The 20316-nt window shown below is 40.6% G+C and overlaps 1 protein-coding gene across 5 annotated transcripts in view; it reads left to right on the top strand.

The window, feature by feature from the left end:
- ERCC6 (ERCC excision repair 6, chromatin remodeling factor) overlaps positions 1 to 20316 on the top strand; it is an 81301-nt gene that overhangs the window by 39759 nt on the left and 21226 nt on the right. For all 5 annotated transcript variants that reach the window (XM_036355932.1, XM_036355931.1, XM_036355930.1 and 2 more), the window contains 2 exons: positions 269 to 427; positions 9081 to 9216. In XM_036355932.1, coding sequence (XP_036211825.1) covers positions 269 to 427; positions 9081 to 9216 — 295 coding nt within the window. The remainder of the gene's footprint in view (positions 1 to 268; positions 428 to 9080; positions 9217 to 20316) is intronic.

Raw genomic sequence — 20316 nt, 5'->3', positions numbered from 1 at the left:
GAAATAAAATAGTCCCTAATTACGCCATCTATCAGTTTAATTAGAAATGTGTTAATGTTCTGTAAAGAAAAATTTGTGATTTTAGGCCTAGGTAATAAAAAATGTATGACTTTATAAATATAATACTTATGTAAAACACACATCCGGCATGTTTCTCTAACTGGTACTAGAACTTAGCGAAATGATTAATTCATGAGTACTTTGTGTTATGATCTGTATTATCCACCATTTGCCATTTTCTTTTTCTTGTTGGTGTTTGTTGTTGTAGGTACCAGCAGACAGGTGTTAGGTGGCTGTGGGAATTGCACTGCCAGCAGGCAGGAGGAATTCTGGGAGACGAAATGGGATTGGGCAAGACCATCCAGATAATTGCCTTCTTGGCAGGTCTGAGCTACAGCAAGATCAGAACTCGTGGTTCAAATTACAGGCAAGTGCTCCTCTGCAGACTGTCAGTCTGTGGAGCTCAATTAATATTTTATCAGATGTATTGCTGTGGAGGAGGGTCTTGTGAATTATTGATGACATTTCAATTACAATATTCCTTTAATTCTTTTAGTGGGGGAGATCAAAGGAAAATTTTTACGAGACAATGGAGCTGTAGGGCAGGAGAAATTAAACATGTAACACTTTTAATGAATTCTAGGCATTGAGGCTTCATTTTGCAGATGAGCCCCACTAGATGTTTTGGGTCAATACAGTTGTCTAAGGTTAGCTTCTACAAATGGATTGTTTACAAACTCAATTATGTTAATATCAATAGTTTACACAATATGGAATATTAAATTAGACATGATACTTTTAGTTCCATTTATTAAATTTTATATTAAAATATTTGTTTTGGCATGAGACCAGGTAAGCATTACAGTAAGTACAAAGTCTATTCATGGGGAGAGTTGGAGCTTTGGAAAAGCCATTCTCCCGAATTTCTTTTATAGTCGTTGTGCATGAGAGCATTTATAGACAGTGATTTCTTAAAATGACATTACTTGTCTACTCACTATTGCTTTCTACCCCCTCTTCCAAGACTTTATAGAAATTCTAAGGCCACAGCCTGAGTGACTATCTGAAATGCTAAAATGATAGAAAACTGTTTAGATTTTAGTCTTTATTTTCTTTAGGAATTTAAATACTATTAAAGCTTTAGTACTCTGAAAGAATAAGAATTTTAAAGTGTTATTTCGGTATGGTAGGACTGAAATATTTTATTTTAAAATCAGTGTGGTGACTGTTTCCATATTTAAGTTGTAAATTTGCTTTGTATAGTTTAGTACTGGGAACAATAATGCTAGGTAAATTATGTGGGTTATTCTTGAAGCCAGTTAATCTTAGAGCTGCTTATTATTTTTTAAAATCTTTATTGTTGAAAGTATTACTTATGTCCCCTCTTCCCCCCATTAACCCTTTCTAGTCCACTTCCCTGCCTCCCCCACCCCCCAGCCTTCACCACCCTATTGTCTGTGCCCATGGGTTATGCATATATGCATACAAGCTCTTTGGTTGATCACTTCCCACCCACCCACCCACCCTCCCCCACCTTCCCTCTGAGATTCATCAGTCTTTTCTTTGCTTTTGTGTCTCTGGAACTATTATGTTCATCAGTTTATTTTGTTCATTAGATTCCACATATGAGTGAGATCATGTGATACTTGTCTTTCTCTGACGGGCTTATTTCACTTAGCATAATACTGAGAGCTTTTTAGATTCCAATAGGCTTATCTAAGGAGTAAAAGCAAGCTATTTACCGGATGGTTATGTGGTAGAAACCTCGGGCATGCTCTAGATACGATTTGGAGACACCTTTAAAATCATAGCAGTGTGTCTGAAGTCACAACTGCAGAAAGTCCCTGTGTTGTGTTGTCCTCCAATTCTTCACAGACAGTGTATAGCAGAGAGCCAAATACAAACCATAGGCTACTGAGTGAGGAGCTTTCTATCTTCACAGTGCTTTGTTTTTATCCCTTACTCTGTTATTAATTTACCAGGTCAACACTTCTCATGAGGAGTATTTAAAGTTTTAGAAATATTTATGTAAATGCGGGAAAGGGAAAAAACACTTGGTGATTTAAAAATACTAAATATTTTGTTGTTATTACAAGGAAGAAGAGGTTTTTCTTCATATATTAGAATTCTGTTACATTTTGCCTGGAATCAAGTGAAGACATTCCAGCCCAGGGAAAAGGCAGAGTTGAACTTAATATTTTCTTTTCTAAGACTGTCATTAGTTTAGATTTGTAAAATGCTTTCTCTGTTCTAAATAGCTCTTAGGTGGGCTTGGCTCTATAACTCCACTTGGGTTTTTGTTGTTGTTTTGATAACTAGAATGCCCTAAGCTGCCCCAGATATTTTCTAGGACTGTCTTTCTTTCCTTAAATGATTTCTGGGATTTTCTTATTTCCCATGTCTTTTCCTCCTTTCCTTCCCTATTATCATGAAACCTGTATGGAACCTCGTCCTCTGGGCCTAGGAAACCTAAAGTCATCCCTGCAGTGTAATTTTGATCTAAAAATTAAAACATGCCTCCCAAGCAGTGACAATTGTAGGAGTGAAGTCAAGGCTAATGATAGAACAGCTGTAATCAATTAGCTATCGGTGCGCATATCCTTTTTTCCATAATGAAATCGTGTGACGTGTTGGACTATAGCCCAGATCGTCTTCACTGAAATAGTATTGGTACAAGTGCTTCCCAGAATGTGGTTGTATATCATCAGAACAACGAGGCTCTGTATGAATAGAGGTGCACTGAGGGTCCCCCAACTCCTGTGTGCCAGAGCAAACTACTGGTATGTAACAGCATTGTAACATATCCTCCTCTGAAACAGAATGAATTTAGAGTTTTCCTCTGTGTTCATGTCCTAAGGAAATGAGTCAGATGAATAGTCAAATGAAGTTCAAGTGAAATTGAGTTGTCAAGTGCTATGAGTCGGCCTTGCTTTATTGGCTGTGCACATTTCCCCCAAACTCCTACAAGCTGTGCAGTTTGAGGCCCTAACTTTAGGTGGTCTTAGTGTTGTAATTTTGAGTCCCATGATCATTAAAATAGTGTGGGTCTCTGTGATTCAAGAAGAAACTTTGTGGCAAAAGATGTTTTGGGTGGTTTATTTTAATGTGTTGTATATGTGTGTTTGTTTTTAAGAAGGAGAAACATATGGCATGTGGTTAATAAAAATCTATACTGGTCACTGTGTTCCCAGTTCATAATGCACATACTATCTTATTTTCACTTTGCCATTCATATTATGATAGACACACCCCAAATTTTATGATGGAGAGGAAAGAAATTATCTTTCAAACTTCAGATAATATTTTAAAGTCTTAGCTATCATTGAGTAAATTTCTAATTACAGATAAATGGCTTGAAAAAATTAATAAACTTTTCAAGGTAAATATTTTACTTTGTAATTTCTGGTAAGTTCTAGGTCATCCTTGGGCAAACTACGGCCCGCGGGCCGGATCCGGCCCGTTTGAAATGAATAAAACTAAAAAAAAAAAATAGACCGTACCCTTTTATGTAATGGTGTTTACTTTGAATTTATATTAGTTCACACAAACACTCCATCCATGCTTTTGTTCCGGCCCTCCGGTCCAGTTTAAGAACCCATTGTGGCCCTCGAGTCACAAAGTTTGCCCACCCCTGTCTAGGCTGTGAGTAGCAGATTTCCATCCTGCAGGTTGTCATATTTGACCCTGACACTATTGGCTTGTCTTAAATTTGTGAGATCATAATCAATGATAATCGAGGATGAAAGGAACTGTAGCCAGTTTGGTAATTGATACTAATCCTCTAGGACAGTGGTCAGCAAACTGCGACTCGGCAAACTGTGGTTCGCGAGCCACATGCGGCTCTTTGGCCCCTTCAGTGTGGCTCTTCCACAAAATACCAGCTCTTCCACAAAATACCGACTTCTGCAAATGGGCCACGAAGTTTCAATCGCATTGTACGTGCGTGCCCGCACGTGGTATTTTGCGGAGGAGCCACACTGAAGGGGCCAAAGAGCCGCATGTGGCTCGCGAGCTGCGGTTTGCCAACCATGGCTCTAGGATATTTAAGTACTTCTAGTGGTCATCTTACCAGTGTTGAGGGCTGGAAAAGGGTAGGGTAGTAGATGTGATTGTTAATGGATTTGATTGCCCCTTCTTTGGTTCAGGAACAAGGTTGGTATTGCTCCTAGCTGTCTACTCAGCCTCTAAGCCTCCATAGTCTTCGAATAAAGAAAGAATGACAGAAATTGAAGGGCGTAATAATTCACACAGCTGTTCAGCCAGAATGTAATATTGACCTTAAATGACAAAATGTGAGTCATCATTTGTAGCAGTTTGCTGAAAGAGAAAAACTGCGGTAGAACCTAATAAAAACCCCGTATGTGTGTATTTATGCTTATTTGAAAGTGAATTTGTTTTTAACTATTTTAGACAGATTTTGAATGGTTGTTTCCTAATTCCTGCTAAGTACATATTGATGATAACTCTTGTTCCTCTTGGAGAATAGAAGCCAGTGCATTTAATCCTTTTAGAAAGGAGTATTGTCTTGGAAGGGGCCAGGGCAGAGGCACGCTCTCCCAGGACCTGCCTTGGTGAGAAGCAGAGACGTTTGGGGAATTCTGCAGGAAGTGCCAGAGTCGACTGCAGCCTCTGACTTCTGTAGTCCCAGCCCTTGTGCAGAGCAGAGGGCAGGGCAGGGGCTGTAGCCGCAGGTTGAAAGGGTTTGGAAGCAGGTGGAGACTCTGTCACATTGGAGTATAAGAGTAAGCCTCGTTTAGGTTATGGCTTGTTTTTCTATTAGAGCTACAAGGTATTTTTCAGTTTTGCACAATATTGTTTTTAATATTTTAAGCACTGTTTGATTTACTCTGATTTATAATTTTTTTTTAAGTTCAGGTATCATTTATTGAGCTGTAGCAAGAAAATAAAAATTACACATGTTCCCCCAACTCAGAAATTATCTCTTTTATTTCAATATATTTTCTGCCAACCCTTAAAAATATTTTTTTTTAAATATATTTTATTGATTTTTTACAGAGAGGAAGGGAGAGGGATAGAGAGCTAGAAACATCGATGAGAGAGAAACATCGATCAGCTGCCTCCTGCACACCCTCCACTGGGGATGTGCCCGCAACCAAGGTACGTGCCCTTGACTGGAATCGAACCCGGGACCTTTCAGTCCTCAGGCCGATGCTCTATCCACTGAGCCAAACCGGTCAGGGCCTTAAAAATATTTTTATTTAATAAAGCCAGTATTCATTAATTCCTTCCTGTGCCTTAGGCATGGAGGTGATTTGAAGGAAGGAGCTTAGGAATGATTAGTTAGTACCGGGTCTCATTAGGGTACTGCACCGCGGAAAGGTCCTTAGCCCTTCTGGAGAGGAAAGGACAGGGAGAAGCTACCGAAGCAGCTGAGGTCTGAAGGACAAATAGACGGTAGCTAGGATAAAAGGATAGGAAGGGACGAGGCAGAGAGTGAGAGGCCCAGGTTGTGCTCTTGGTAGGAACTGAAGACAGTGCGGACAGTTGGAGTGCTGAGCCTCCGGGCAGATGTTGGGATGGTGTCATGAGAGGTGAGGCTGATGAGGGGAGCAGAGCTCAGATTCTTGTGGTTTCATAGGCCAGATTAGGTATTTAAACTGTTCCAGGAACAACAGGCAGACGTTAAAAGGCTTTTTTAAGCAAAGGGATGAAGCATTCAGATTTTGCTTTTTTGAACTGATCATGCTAGTACACACAGTAACTGGGTCAGATGACAGTGGCCAGAACTGAGCATCAGCATGTAGATGCACAGGCAGGTGGCTTGTGGAGGGATTGAGGAGCCAAACGTGACGTGAACTTGATAGGTTGGATATGGTGGAGAGCAAGAGGGGCTGACCAGGGATGAGGGCTGGATTTCCAAATTGGGCACCTGGAGAGTAGGTGACAGTTCTTTCCGTTGGATTAGGAGTCATGCAGAGGGCAAGGTGTGTGGGGAAGATGCCGTGGGGACATCTGAGTGGAGATACAGCATTAGACATCCAAGCATATGGTACTTTGGAGTTCAGGAAGGAGATCTGGGCTGGAGACCTAGATTTGGCATCATCTGTGTAGAGGGAGTAATTGAAACAATGGGAATTAATTAGATAGCATGGGGCAGGAAAGTGCAGTGTACATCTAACTGTAGTCTACACTGTGTCGGGCAGAAAAAGGTAGGGGAGGGGAAGAAGGGCAGTTTAAAAAGTGCCCGAGACGGCTCCAGAATGAGGGAGAGGGCCATGGAGGTCAGCAGGGTCTGGACAGTGTTGGCTCCTCTTGTAGCAGGAGCTGCGTGAGTCTAGTGTAAAGAGATCCCCCCAAGTTGCTTAATATTCACTATGCACTTACTAGCACCCGACTCCCCGCAAGACTGCAGATGAAGCAGCCAGCAATGGCGGGCGGCTGTGGTGGGGCACAGGCTCATAGCAAGGCCCAGGGGCTGGTCTCTGATGAGAGAAGGAACACTGTTCTACTGTCACAGGAGGGTAGGGCGGGCAGGACGGGTAGATGCAGGTACCTGTGGTTTACAGTGCATCAGAATAGTTTGAGTGTAAGTAAATAAAGCCCGGTTTCAAAATAGGTTAAACTCTCCCAGTACGTGTGCTATCCCTTGAAAACTGCAGGAGTGGGCAGTAACACAGCCGATCAGTAGGCTGGGATGTCGTCAGGGACCCAGGTGCTCACATTTCTCCTTGTGTCATAAGATTTTGCACTGTACCCAGCTGCCCTGTGGCCACTGGGCTAGCTCCTTGTGCACGTGCAGCAGGAGACCAACAGAGGAAACGCTTCCCCAGCTGAGAAGGTGCAGCACCTCATCTACACGGTGTGTTCCAAGATCCCCAGTGAATATCTGACACCTGGGGTAGCACCGAACCTATGCATACACACCTATGGTAAAGTTTAATTTATAAATTAGGCACAGTAAGCAATGAACAATAGTAACTAATAACAAAATCAAACAATTATAACCATGTACTACCATAAAGATATGTGAATGTGACCTCTCTCTCAAAACGTCTTATTTTACTGTTCTCACCCTCTTTTTCTTGTGATGATGTGGGATGGTGCGGTGTGTAGCTGAGGAGGAAAGGAGGTGAGTGGCGTGGGCAGGGTGCCATAGCGCAGGCTGCTATAAGGGTGAGTGAACACAAGCACTGTGGTACCACGACAGTCAATCCGAGAGCCCAGATGGCTGCTCAGTGACTAATGGGTGGGAGTGTATACAGCACCGGTACACTGGCCAAAGGGGTTGCACGACTGAAGCTGGATGTGAGATTTCATCACAGTCTGGCTACTCAGACCAGTTTAAAACTTTAGAATTGTTTATTTCTGGACTTTTCCATTTAACATTTTTGAACTGAAAATGCAGAAGATGAAACCGCAGATAAGGGGGGACTACCATCACTGGGTGAGCCAGTGTTCCCAGGCCCCTTAGTGGACTAGTGAGCATTGCCAGGGGCGTGGTGTGGGCTGACACTCTGAGAAGAATTGGGACTCCTGCTTCTCCCGTCTTCACTACCGCCAGACCCTGCTGAGTCCCAGCAGGGACGCCTCTGGGAAGGAAGCGTGGATGCTGCACAGCACTGGTTCTGTTAGGGAGGAGCTAGGAGAAAGGCATGCTGGGATAGTGGTCACGACCCATCTATCAGCTACCTATGTGTAAGTCTTTTTTTAAAAGACTTGCTATGAACATTTTTCCAGATTTTAAAATATTCTTCAGAAGGAATATTAATGGTTACATGATATTCCATCTTCTTTAACAAGCACTTATAGTATTTACTGTGTGGTACAATATTGACTGTAAGCACTTTACAGATATTGACTGATTCAATCTTTATGTAAACCATATGATCAGTACTGTTATTCCCACTTTAAGATGAGAAACAGGTTCAGAGAGATTAAGTGATGTACCCAAGATCACAGAATTAGTGTGTCCAGAGCTGGGATTCAGACGCAGGCAGTCCTAACCACTGACCTATGCTACATTAACGAACAGGATGCTTTCGTCCACCCTCCCTTATTGTGGGCGTGTAAGTAAAAGAGGAAGCAAGTAGGAAAAATAGGCCCCTCTCCCCACCGTGTGCACATGCTGCTTGGGGTGCTGGGAGGACGTGGGCTGTTGACAAGGCTCTTGCTCGCGGTGCTCAGTTGTTTCCACTAGAGCAGGCGCGTGCGCTCGATGGCCATGGGCTTACCGCTAGTGACGGCCACTGCGCTGCTCTCGTGTGTTTATCACATGGGAAGCGAGCAGCAGGTGGAAGAGCGGGCTGCAGCGCTCGGAAGACTGACTTCTAGGTGTTACCCATCTCCTGTGACCATGCGGCCCTGGCACGTCAGCATTCTGGGCTCTGAACCCCTGGGCATTTCTGTCCTGCTTATTTCCAGGGCTGTGAGGCTGGCTGGAATTTTGTGGGTGAAAACTTGTGGTAAATTATAAAGGGTCAGACAAATGGAAGGCACTCTTGTGTTCCCTTAGTTTGAGATACATTGATAATAATCTCTTCATCAATCTGGACTAGAGGAGGAGAGAAAAGTATTTTTATGACATGATTTTTGTTTGATTTTCCTTTAGATATTATCTTTTCTAAAAAAAAATTATTTTTATTGATTTCAGAGAGGAAGGGAGAGGGAGAGAGAGATAGAAACATCAATGATGAGAGAGAATCATTGATCAGCTGCCTCCTGCACACCCCCCACTGGGGATCAAGCCTGCAACCCGGGCATGTGCTCTGACCAGGAATCAAACCGTGACCTCCTGGTTCATAGGTCAACGCTCAACCACTGAGCAACACCAGCTGGGCATGGATGTTGTCTTCCAATGTGCTAGCTAGCGTTTTCCCTTAATGCCTGCATTCACCAATTGATGAATGGGATGGTGGGGATTTCACTGACTGGGTTTCAACCTTAGCAGCTTTTTCTTTATAGGAAATATCAAATCCCATAGCTAGGATTTTCCTTTTGTTTTTTGGATTTTCTTTTTTGAACTGTTAAGTTTTGTTTGTTTCTTTTTTTATTTTTTGGCAGTTGATCATCCTTGCGCTGTCATTTATGGTTGTATTTTCTTCTTGGACATTTTGGTACAGGTTTGAGGGGTTGGGTCCGACAATCATTGTCTGCCCTACGACAGTGATGCATCAGTGGGTGAAGGAATTTCACACATGGTGGCCTCCGTTCAGAGTGGCAGTTCTACACGAAACTGGCTCCTACACCCACAGAAAGGTAACAGTACCACGTCAGCACCTTTTTGTTTGTTTCATCTTAAAGCCTTCCATTTTACATGCTTGTTTTCTTTGACCCATGTATATCAAGTGGGTGTTTCTGTGTTTCTCTTCATGCACTTAAACTGCTACTGATTTAATTTGAGCTGTGTATTTTGAAAATAATTGTGAATGAAGGCTTATCATTCCAGCCCCTAGTGGTGATGAGACTGTTGGTTGTCCTGCTGGGCACAGACAGGGCTCAGCCTGGGAGCACGAGGGGCCGTAAGGCAGGCTCACGAACAGTCCCCTGGCGGATTAGGAGTATTGGTGGCTTCAGACGGTTTTAGGAAGGTGGGTAATAAAGGTCATAATTTTTAATTGGCAAAACCATTTGTTAATATGCTTTTAAAACATGTTTTCAATGAACAAAAGAACAATATGCCATTTTGAGAATTTTGCAGTTTGCATTGTTGCTTTTTAGTTTTTTGTTCTCTGAATCCTTGGTTGTCATATAATTATAATCACTGTATTTTGATAGTGTGTTTCCTCACTTATTCCTAATTTTAACCACATTATCTAAAAGGAGGTTTATCTGTATTCCTAGGGGTAACATAGATGTGTTCTGTTATGCTTTTTTTATTGTCATCTGTCTCACTATCTAGACTGTAAGTTGCGTAGAGTAGGGACTGTGTGTTCCGCATTTTTGTATCCCAAGTGCCCTATAAGCATTTGCGGAATAAATAACAATTACACATTGTCACTGTGGTTTTGCAGTTTGTTTTATTGACGGGAAGTGGCAGTTTATTCTGAGTTCTTTCTTTCCTGAGTGTTGGAGCCCTTGAGCGAGCTCTCATGGACCATGAAAGAGCTGGTGAATGTTGGCCTTTCTGAGGGAGACACACATGAGCCACTAGACCCCAGGGTTTCTGTAATTTTGCCAATACCCCTTTCTTCTACATTCCCAACTTGTTGTGATCATGAGTAAGCAGAACTTTTGATGGAAGTGAATCAGTACTATCCATAGTTTGGTAGCTCAAGTTTGGTGAGATGGAGTCTTACTTATACTAGCTGTTGTTAAAACCAACCAACTTTGCCTTGAATTTTAAATGATAAATGGAATATAAACCGAGTTAAAATATAATGCTGTGATTTTAAAAAGTGATATTTTAGCAGCATGGAAATAATAGTTTTGGGTTTTTTGGGTGTTTTTTTTTAATCCTCACCTGAGGATATTTTTCCATTGATTTCTACAGAGAGTGGAAGGGAGGAAGAGAGAGAGAGAGAAAGATGGATGTGAGAGAGACACTCTATTGGTTGCCTCCCACACACACACCCCTACCAGGGCTGGCAAACCTGCAACTGCTTCCTTAACTGGGAATCGATCCCTCAATCCTTTGATCTGAGGGTTGATGCTCTAACCACTGAACCAAACCCGCGAGGGTAAAAATAAGAGTTGCTATTGTTTTTCTAGTCAAAATAAATTATAACCATTCTGTCACCACCCTTGTAAGCCTGGGTATTCCTTTTTTCACTTCCATTGTCTATTGACATCTCTTAATGTTTTGTTTCACAAAATTCTGTGGAAAGATTCATTAGTTGATGTTTGTCTTTAAAAGACAATTTTTTTCTATGTCCATCTTTATGCTTTTCTTTGGGTTAGTGAAGTGTGTATATTTCACACCTTCACCTGGATCACGGCTCACCTGTGTTTCTTCTGTAATTGTAACCTGAAGAGCTACCTGCATGTAAATGAAATACATTGACTCATTAATGGAAGTAGCATTGACATTGGGCAGTGTTTCTTGGTAAGGCTTGCTTCCTTAACTTGTTCAGAGGGCAAAAGCTTAAGGACAGATATTTCACTTCTGTTTACAGTGATTCTAGCTTCTGAGGTTGTTTTGCATACACAGACACATGCCGAAGTGATTGTTCATAATTTTCTCAGTGCTTTACAGTTCACCAAGGAGTTTAACTTGAAGTTCCTTACTAAACTTTTAAGGAAAAGCAGTAGACTTGTGTTTTTATTCTGACCCTTAACTCTATTGTTCCTTTTTTGTTACAGAATATCTCAGATCTGCCCTAACTGGTTTGGCTCAGTGGATAGAGCATCGGCCTGTGGACTGAAGGGTCCCAGGTTCAATTCTGGTCAAGGGCATGTACCTTGGTTGCAGGCTTGATCCCCAGTAGGGGGTGTGCAGAAGGTAGTTGATCGATGTTTCTTTCTATTCGATGTTTCTAACTCTCTATCCCTCTCCCTTCCTCTCTGTAAAAATCAGTAAAAAATATATTTAAAAAATATCCTATATAATAAAAGGCCAGCGACCATAATGGCGTAACGAACAGAACAACCAATTGATCAGTCGCTATGAGGTGCATTGACGACCTCTCGGTCCCTCCCCCATCACTCAGGCTCTGATCACTGGATGGCCAATGGGGAACCACAGGGAACCGGGGTGGGTGGCGGCAGGACTGGGGGCTGGCAAGCAGGCAGAAGGCAGACCTCTTGGTCCCTTCCTCTGGCCTGCAGGCTCCGATCACTGGATGGCAAACGGGGAACCACGGGGAACTGAGGTGGGTGGTGGGAACTAGGGACTGGCGAGCGGGTGGAAGATGGCCCTGATCGCAGGCTAGGCCTAGGGACCCTACCCGTGCATGATTTCGTGCACTGGGCCTCTAGTATATATATAACCTGGAGGTTATGTAGGAAAGCAGATCACTTCAGGTTTCTTTAAAAAACAAACAAACAAAAATGTATCTCAGATCTCTAAAGATATAAGCTGTCAAGCGAAAGATCAAAATTATGTTCTCTTTCAAACCATACTCACGACTTAGAAACACAATCCATTTATTTTGAATGCTAACATCACTTTGTTATTTGTGATGATGATACATCAAAATGTGTTAATTCCTTACCCAGGCCTGTTAGTAACACTGCCGAGATCAGAACTCTGGCTTTTGGATTCAGGCACCCAAGTGGTGTTTGATCCCTCTGCTCTGTTCTTTCATATTTGTATGTATAGATCTTTGCCATCACATGCACACCTATTGGTTTAGAGGTGTTTTCAATTGCAATAGAATTTATGTTTCTTAATCATATTTCAAACATTGTGTCAGTGACGGTCCAGCTTCTCACCCTGCATCTATTGTCTGCCCTCCTCTCCATACTTATTGGCTGACTCCTTTTCTCCAGGGGGAGCTTTCTGTGCCCACCGGTTGTCCTGTCTAAATGTCACAGTGGTGCTTTGGCATAGGAACATTCAGGGTGGGGAAAAAGAGGAAGAGAAGAGAATTTTTCTTTAAAAATACTAACTAGAGTAATCATGCCACAATTGTTCTGTTTACCATTCAAATAGATTATCTTTATTTTCATAATGATTTGTTGTAGTTGGTATGACATAAAATTTTGAAATTTTTGCATTTAGAGAACATATTTAAATGATCAAACGATTTCTAAATGGGGTGCATCTATTTTTCTTCTTCTCTAAATAGCCTGTTAGCTTCCCACCTCCATCACCTTCTTATATTATCTTTGTTAATATTCTCTTTGATAGTAAATAAAAACCCAGCTACCATGCCACAAAAAAAAAAAAAATGTGTGACTAATATATTCAACCAAATGGTCCAACCAGATAAATTCATTTCTAGTCTTTTGAATCTCCTTCAATGGTCAGTTAAAATCTTATTTAATAGGAGTCAAAGATTTTCCCTTTCTCATGTTTTGTGGTCCTTTTTTTCCTATTATAGAGAAACCTAATGTGTCAGTCAGTTAGTATTTATTTGTTGTATAATTATGAACATGAGGTTCCAGGCTGTTAGGGCTTCCCAAAATGGGTATATAGTTTTAACTGGCCTTGAAAAGCTAACCGTTTTGTTGGGGAAAGAAAATATATGAAAAGATAATAAAAGAAGGTAGTTTTGTGATACTTCTGCCATAACTCACAGTGGGTGGCAGTATCTTTAACACTCTGTTGAAACGTTTACTTAATTATTAAGGACCTTTCTTTCAGTTTGAAGATGTATAGCGAGAAATTTCTTGCTTATATTCCGAAACAGTTGTCACTTTATGTCTCACCTTATGCTTCTATGTAGGATATAGTAATTCTGTGGAATATTTTAGATAATTCAAAGAGTTTTATCTTATTTTGATCAATTCATGGCATTTAGAGGCTTAAGAGTGAGAAATACAATGGCTTAAAGGTGTAAAGCATAGATTTTTGCAATTATCAGACCAGGGTTTGAATCTTGTATCTATCATTTGATCACTTTGTGATCTTGGGCAAGTCACTTAGCCTCTATGAGCCCAGTTTGATTTCCTGTGAAATGGGATGTGCAAAGCTTACATTTACTCTGGGAATTTTAATATTAGAAACAAAGAATTGTAGGTCTCTATCTTAGTTGTTGAGAAAGAAAATACATTCTGGCATATCTGATGATTCCATATAAATGCATCAAAAATGTTCATGGTCATTCATGGATAGACCTTCTTTCCTCGGGTCCAGACACTTGGCCCCAAATGGAAACAATGAAATAGAATGTTAAAATGCTTTTTGAGAACTACAATGTGTAATTAAAGACAAACCACACAAAACATAGGCATCTGATAAAACTGTTCTTGTGTGTTCTTTTAAAAGTCCTGTTTTCTGAAACATTAGAGTAAAAAGACTTGGCTTTTTAAAAAGCTGGAAGAGAGTGAAACCATAACAAATAAAAGGGCCACATGCCTCTGTGCATGCCTCCAGCATCCTAAATATTTCAGACCCATTCCAAGTACACACATTATTACGCAAAGTGATGTAATTCCTATTAACTTCAGAGATGGTATGTTCACCTGATACAAGGAATGATAGATGCTATGCTTGTTCTGTGAGGTGTATTGTAAAATTATGTTGTTGGAGCTTTTTTTCTTCATTGTCAGCACAAATCCTTGTTTATTAAAGATTTAGCTTGAAGGAAATTTTAATTAATTACAGGTGCAGTAAATCCTGCCTGGGAAGCTGCCATGCTGTGCTTGCAGCGAATGGCCTTCATGTGCCGGTGCTCCCCTCCGCTCTCGGCACCTGACAGTGTGATTTATGGCTCTTGTTTCCTACCAGTCCACTGTTTGCCCTCTAGGAGCGATTGGTCTCCTGAGCCTCCGTAATAACAGCAGCTCTTGCACAGACATCTTTTAATGACAGCAGCACTGCGTTCAGTAAGTCAGGCTAATTGCAGACGTACCCTATTAATTGCAAAAACTAGGAGAGAGGTTACATATTTTACAAGCTTTTAATTTGAAACCGCCCGAGATAATTTGTCTTAAGTATTTGGATAGAGACATCGGTAATATTCAACAATTCACCATTATTGAAACTCCAGTCTTAGCAGTTACAGAATTCTGTGATTGAATCAGGTGAAAGCAAATAGTCTTGCATGTGTTTTTACCAGTAGCTATTGTGTGTGGCGGTTATCTTTTCAATGGGGGCATTTTTAAATTTTACTTATTCTTTTTCTAAAAGTGTCTTCTTAATCCTTACTCATTATACATTTATAGCTAACATTACAGAATTTAAAAAATAAACTTTAACCCTTAAACATACAAAAGAAGCTAAACATGGTATTTGAGAGGTTGGAATCTCATTTGTGTAACTTGGTGAAGTGCTGTCCAGAGCGATCCTGGGGATTCTGCACCCAGCAGTCGGGGTCGCAGGGTCTGCGTTTGCAGGGCTGGGCCATGATCCAGTGGCAATTGTATAAGTGACAGTGGTGATTTAACTTTCGGTGTATTTCAGGCCCCAAACAGTTGTGGTTGTCTTCATCTCCTTTTTTCTCTGTGCATGCACACAGCTTTGTGCCTGGACTGAAAGGCGGCCTGGAACAGTCCGGGTCTCTGTTTGCTATCTTCTGTCTCATGCCCAACCTGCTTCATGACTTCTAGCAGCCAGAACCTCCATGGAAAATCTAAATGTGGAGGAACTGTTGAAATCATCACTGCTTCTAGAAGTCTTTGGAGGTGGGCTGTGGTTCTTTGAGGTGGAACGCTGCATCTTTCGATAGCAGCTGGTGGCGGTGCCAGCAGAATAGTGGTGTAGTCAGGGGGAAGCAATGAAGGAGTGTGAGCCCGGAGGTGTTTACTGCTGCATTCATCATAAGTAGGAAGTCAGGAAATGGTTAAGTCAGGGTGGCCTTCAATGTAGTATTGTGCAGGTACTGAAAATGGTGAATAGGAAGATGGCAAAATACCAGTCATAATGTTATAGCTCTCACCTGTCGAACCTTTAATAGGTACAGGTGTTATAGTTATTCTCTAAAGCAGTGTTATTGGCTCTGAAATGTTAAGTTTATTGTGACAGATGAGAAGACAATTTCCTCCTCTTTATTTTTTAATTCTTTATTGTTTAAAGTATTACATGTATTACATATGTCTCCTTTTCCCCCATTGACCTCTTCCCGGCCACTCCCACCCCCCAGCACATGTCCTCACCCCCCTAGTGCCTGTGACCATTGGTTATGCTTATATGCATGCATACAAGTCCTTTGGGTGATCTTTTACCCTTCCTCCTCCCACCCTCCCCTGCCTTCCCTCTGAAGTTTGACAGTCTGTTTGATGGTTCTCTGTTTCTGGATCTATTTTTGTTCATCAGTTTATGTTGTTCATTACAGTCCACAAATGAGTGAGATCATGTGATATTTGTCTTTCTCCCACTGGCTTATTTCGCTTAGCATAATGCTCTCCAGTTCCATCTATGCTGTTGCAAATGGTAAGAGTTCTTTCTTTTTACAGCAGCATAGTATTCCATTGTGTAGATGTACCACAGGTTTTTAATCCACTCACCTGCTGATGGGCACTTAGGCTGTTTCCAAATCTTAGCTATTGTAAATTGTGCTGCTATGAACATAGGGGTACATATATCATTTCTGATTGGTGTTTCTGGGTTTCTTAGGATATAGTCCTAGAAGTGGGATTACTGGGTCAAATGGGAGTTCCATTTTTAATTTTTTTAGGAAACTCCATACTGTTTTCCACAGTGGCTGTACCAGTCTGCATTCCCACCAGCAGTGCACGAGGGTTCCTTTTTCTCCACATCCTCGCCAGCACTTGTCATAGCCATTCTGACAGGTGTGAGATGGTACCTCATTGTCATTTTGATTTGCATCTCTTGGATGATTAGTGACTTTGAGCATGTTTTCACATGTCTGTTGTCCTTCTGTATGTCCACTTTCGAAAAGTGTCTGTTTATGTCCTTTGTCCATTTTTTTGATTGGATTTTTTATATTCCTTTTGTTAAGAAGTATGAGTTCCCTATACATTTTAGAGATTAAGCCCTTATCAGATGTAACATTGGCAAATATGTTCTCCCATGAAGTGGGCTTTCATGCTGTTTTTTGATGGTTTCTTTTGCTGTACAGAAGCTTTTTATTTTGATGTAGTCCCATTTGTTTATTTTCTCCTTAGTTTCCATTGTCCTAGGAGCTGTATCGATAAAACTATTGCTTCGACAAATGTCTGCTATTTTGCTGCCTATTGATTCTTCTAAAATTTTTATGGTTTCCTGTCTTACGTTTCAGTCCTTTATCCATTTTGAGTTTATTTTTGTGTATGGTGTAAGTTGGTAGTCTAGTTTCATTTTTTTGCATGTATCTGTTAAATTTTCCCAACACCATTTATTGAAGAGACTGTCTTGACTCCATTGTATGCTCTTGCCTCCTTTGTCAAATATTAATTGAGCATAATGGCTTGTGTCGATTTCTGGGTTCTCTGTTCTATTCCATTGGTCTATATCAATGGTTGGCAAACTGTGGCTCGCGAGCCACATGCAGCTCTTTGGCCCCTTGAGTGTGGCCACAAAGTTTCAATCACACTGTACGTGCGCACCTGCACGTGGTATTTTGTGGAAGAGCCACACTCAAGGGGCTGCAGTTTGCTGACCACTGGTCTATATGTCTGTTCTTGTGCCAGTATCAGGCAGTTTTGAGAACAGTGGCTTTGTAATATAGCTTGATATCTGGTATTGTGATCCCTCCAACTTTGTTCTTCTTTCTCAAGATTGCTATGGCTATTCAGGGTCTTTTTTTATTCCATATGAATTTTTGGAGAGTTTGTTCTAGGTCTGTGAATTTTAATGGGGAGTGCATTGAATCTATAGATTGCTTTGGGTAGTATGGACATTTTAATGATGTTGATTCTACCAATCCATGAACATGGGATATTCTTCCATTGTTTGTCTTTCTCTATCTCTTTTTTCAATGTCCTATAGTTTTCCGAGTACAGGTCTTTTACTTCCTTAGTTAAGCTTTTATTCCTAGGTATCTTAATTGTTTTGGTGCAGTGATAAAAGGGATTTTTTGTTTGTTTGTTTCTCTTTCTGTGAGTTCATTATTGATGTATAAAAAAGCCATAGATATCTGGGTGTTAATTTTGTATCCAGTTACATTGCCAAATTCATTTATTAAATCTAGTAGTTTTCTTACGGAGTCTTTATGGTTTTCTTTGTACAATATCATGTCATCTGTGAATAATGAACAGTTTTAGTTCTTCTTTTCCAATTTGGATGCTTTTATTTCTTCTTCTTGTCTGATTACTATGGCTAGCATTTCCAGTACTATGTCAAACAGGAGTGGTGAGAGTGAGCATCCCTGTCTTGTTCCTGTTCTTAGGGGAAATGGTTTTAGCTTTTGCCCATTAAGTATGATGTTGGCAGTAGGATTGTCATATAAAGATCTATATATATATATATATATATATGAAGAAGTAAAACCTATCCTCCTCAGACTACTACAAAAAATCCAAGAGGAAGGAACCTTCCAAGCTCATTCTATGAAGCCAGCATCACCCTAATACCAAAACCGGGTAAAGACAACACAATGAAAGAGAATTACAGGCCAATATCCCTCATGAACATAGATGCCAAAATCCTCAACAAAATCTTAGCAAATCGGATCCAGCAGTACATCAGAAAGATCATACACCACGACCAAGTAGGATTTATCCCAGGGATGCAAGGATGGTACAATATCCGCAAATCAATAAACGTGATACATCACATAAACAAATTGAAAGAAAAAAACCACATAGTATTATCAATTGATGCAGAAAAAGCATTAGACAAAATTCAACACCCATTTTTAATATATATATAAAAGCCTAAGAGACCGTTTGACCTGTAGCTATGATGCGCACTGACCATCAGGGGGCAGATGCTCAACACACAGGCATGGAAACAGACTGATGAATCTCAGAGGGAAGGGGGCAGGGGGAGGGCAGGAAGAGATTAACCAAAGATCTTATATGCATACTAGAGGCCTGGTGCATGAATTTGTGCACTGGTGGGGTCCCTTGGCCTGGCTGCAGGAATTGGGCTGAAACTGGCAGTCCGACATCCCCTGAGGGGTCCTGGATTGGGAGAGGGCACAGGCCAGGCTGAGGGACCCCACTGGTGCACGAATCCATGCACTGAGCCTCTAGTTTTATTATATTGAGATATGATCCCTCTATTCCTACTTTGAGAGTTTTTATCAGGAAAGGGTGTTGGATTTTGTCAAATGCTTTTTCTCCATCAATTGATATAATTATGTGATTTTTATCTCTCAGTTTGTTTATATGATATATCACGTTTATGGATTTGCGGATATTGTACCAGCCTGCATCCCTGGAATAAATCCCACTTGGTCATGGTGTATGATCTTTCTAATGTAATGCTGGATCACTTTGCTAGAATTTTGTTGAAGATTTTAGCATCTATGTTCATCAGAGATATTGGCCTGTCATTCTCTTTCCTTGTCGTGTCTTTATCTGGTTTTGGGATTAGGGTGATGCTGGTTTCATAGAAAGAGCTTGGAAGTGTTCCTTCCTCTTGAATTTTTTGGAGTAGTCTGAGGAGGATAGGTTTTAGTTCTTCTCTGAATGCTTGGTGGAACTCCCCTGTGAAGCTGTCTGACCCAGGGCTTTCGTTTGCTGTAAGTTTTTTTTATTAAACTCCTCTTTATTTTTATTTCATAAATTTCTTGGCCCTTGTTATACCCTTTTGTACTCTAATTAAAAACATTCTAAGCATAGTTTATTAAGATAATATCATTTTTGAAGATGTTGAATTTTTAAAAATTTATATGATTGTGATTACATGAATTATTGTATTAGGTTTCCTGATATTTATCTATTCTTATGTTCCTGTAATAGCATGATTAGGTTAATAAATTGCTAAATTTTATTTATAAAGTAATGGCTCTCTAATGTGTATGTCTGTCAGTTTTGAAAACAGAGTTTTGCTAGCTTTATATTAATGACTTGGAATTTATTTGATCTTTTTTGTGTTTTGGGACAGTTTAACAGGATGGATTCTTACTTCACTCATGAAACCTTTGGGTATGGTAGACTGATTGGTTTGTCTCATTTTTCTTGAGTCCAGTTTGGTGATTGATTTTGTAAACAGTCATCTCCTGACAGATGATCTTTTGACATTAGACTGCACGCAGCGTTGGCTAGCATTTTGTCTTCTCTGCATCTGCGATGACACTGCTTTGCCAGTTCTTGTGCTGTGCATCCGCGTCTATGTGTTCTTGGGTTAACTTTTTAGAGGTTCATCTCTTTTGTTTTTTTCAAAGAATTGTTTAGTGTTTTGCTTTATCATTTCTGTCAGGTTTTTTCTTTAAGAGTCACTAATTTTTATTTTTGTGTTATCCATCCTCCCATTTTCCTGATTCAGCAGATTGTGTGGCTGCTGGGTTTGATCCCAGCCTTTCTGAGGTGTGAAGAGGGGTGTTCCTCGTGTGGTCTGAGCACTGCTGAGAGCCATGGTGCACTCAGATCCCTTGTATCTTAATTTTAAAATTTTTGTTTTCTTTAATGTTTTTTCTCTTCAGATCTGTCACACTCTGAGAGGCAGTGGTCAGGTCCCCTGAAGGCTGTGGCTAGGCCACTTTGTCACTGTAGCACTTAGGGCTTTGCTTTCCTGTCTCGTGGTGCTTTTTTAGTAGGTAAAGGTTCATGGCTCTCCTTTCTTTATGTTGTTTCCTTTAAAATAGAAAAATATCCCTCTTTTTTCTGTTCATTTCTTTTTGTTTGATATTTATCTTTCTTATCCTGCCCTGTTTTTGTTTGCATTTCCTTGGTATATCTTCGATAAGTCCCATAATGTTTTTGCTG

The sequence above is a fragment of the Myotis myotis genome, unplaced genomic scaffold (assembly GCF_014108235.1).
Source record: "Myotis myotis isolate mMyoMyo1 unplaced genomic scaffold, mMyoMyo1.p scaffold_m19_p_24, whole genome shotgun sequence".
Taxonomy (NCBI): Eukaryota; Metazoa; Chordata; class Mammalia; order Chiroptera; family Vespertilionidae; genus Myotis; species Myotis myotis.
The sequence above is the reverse complement of the archived record's forward strand: the minus strand, read 5'-3'. Positions and strand labels throughout refer to the sequence as shown.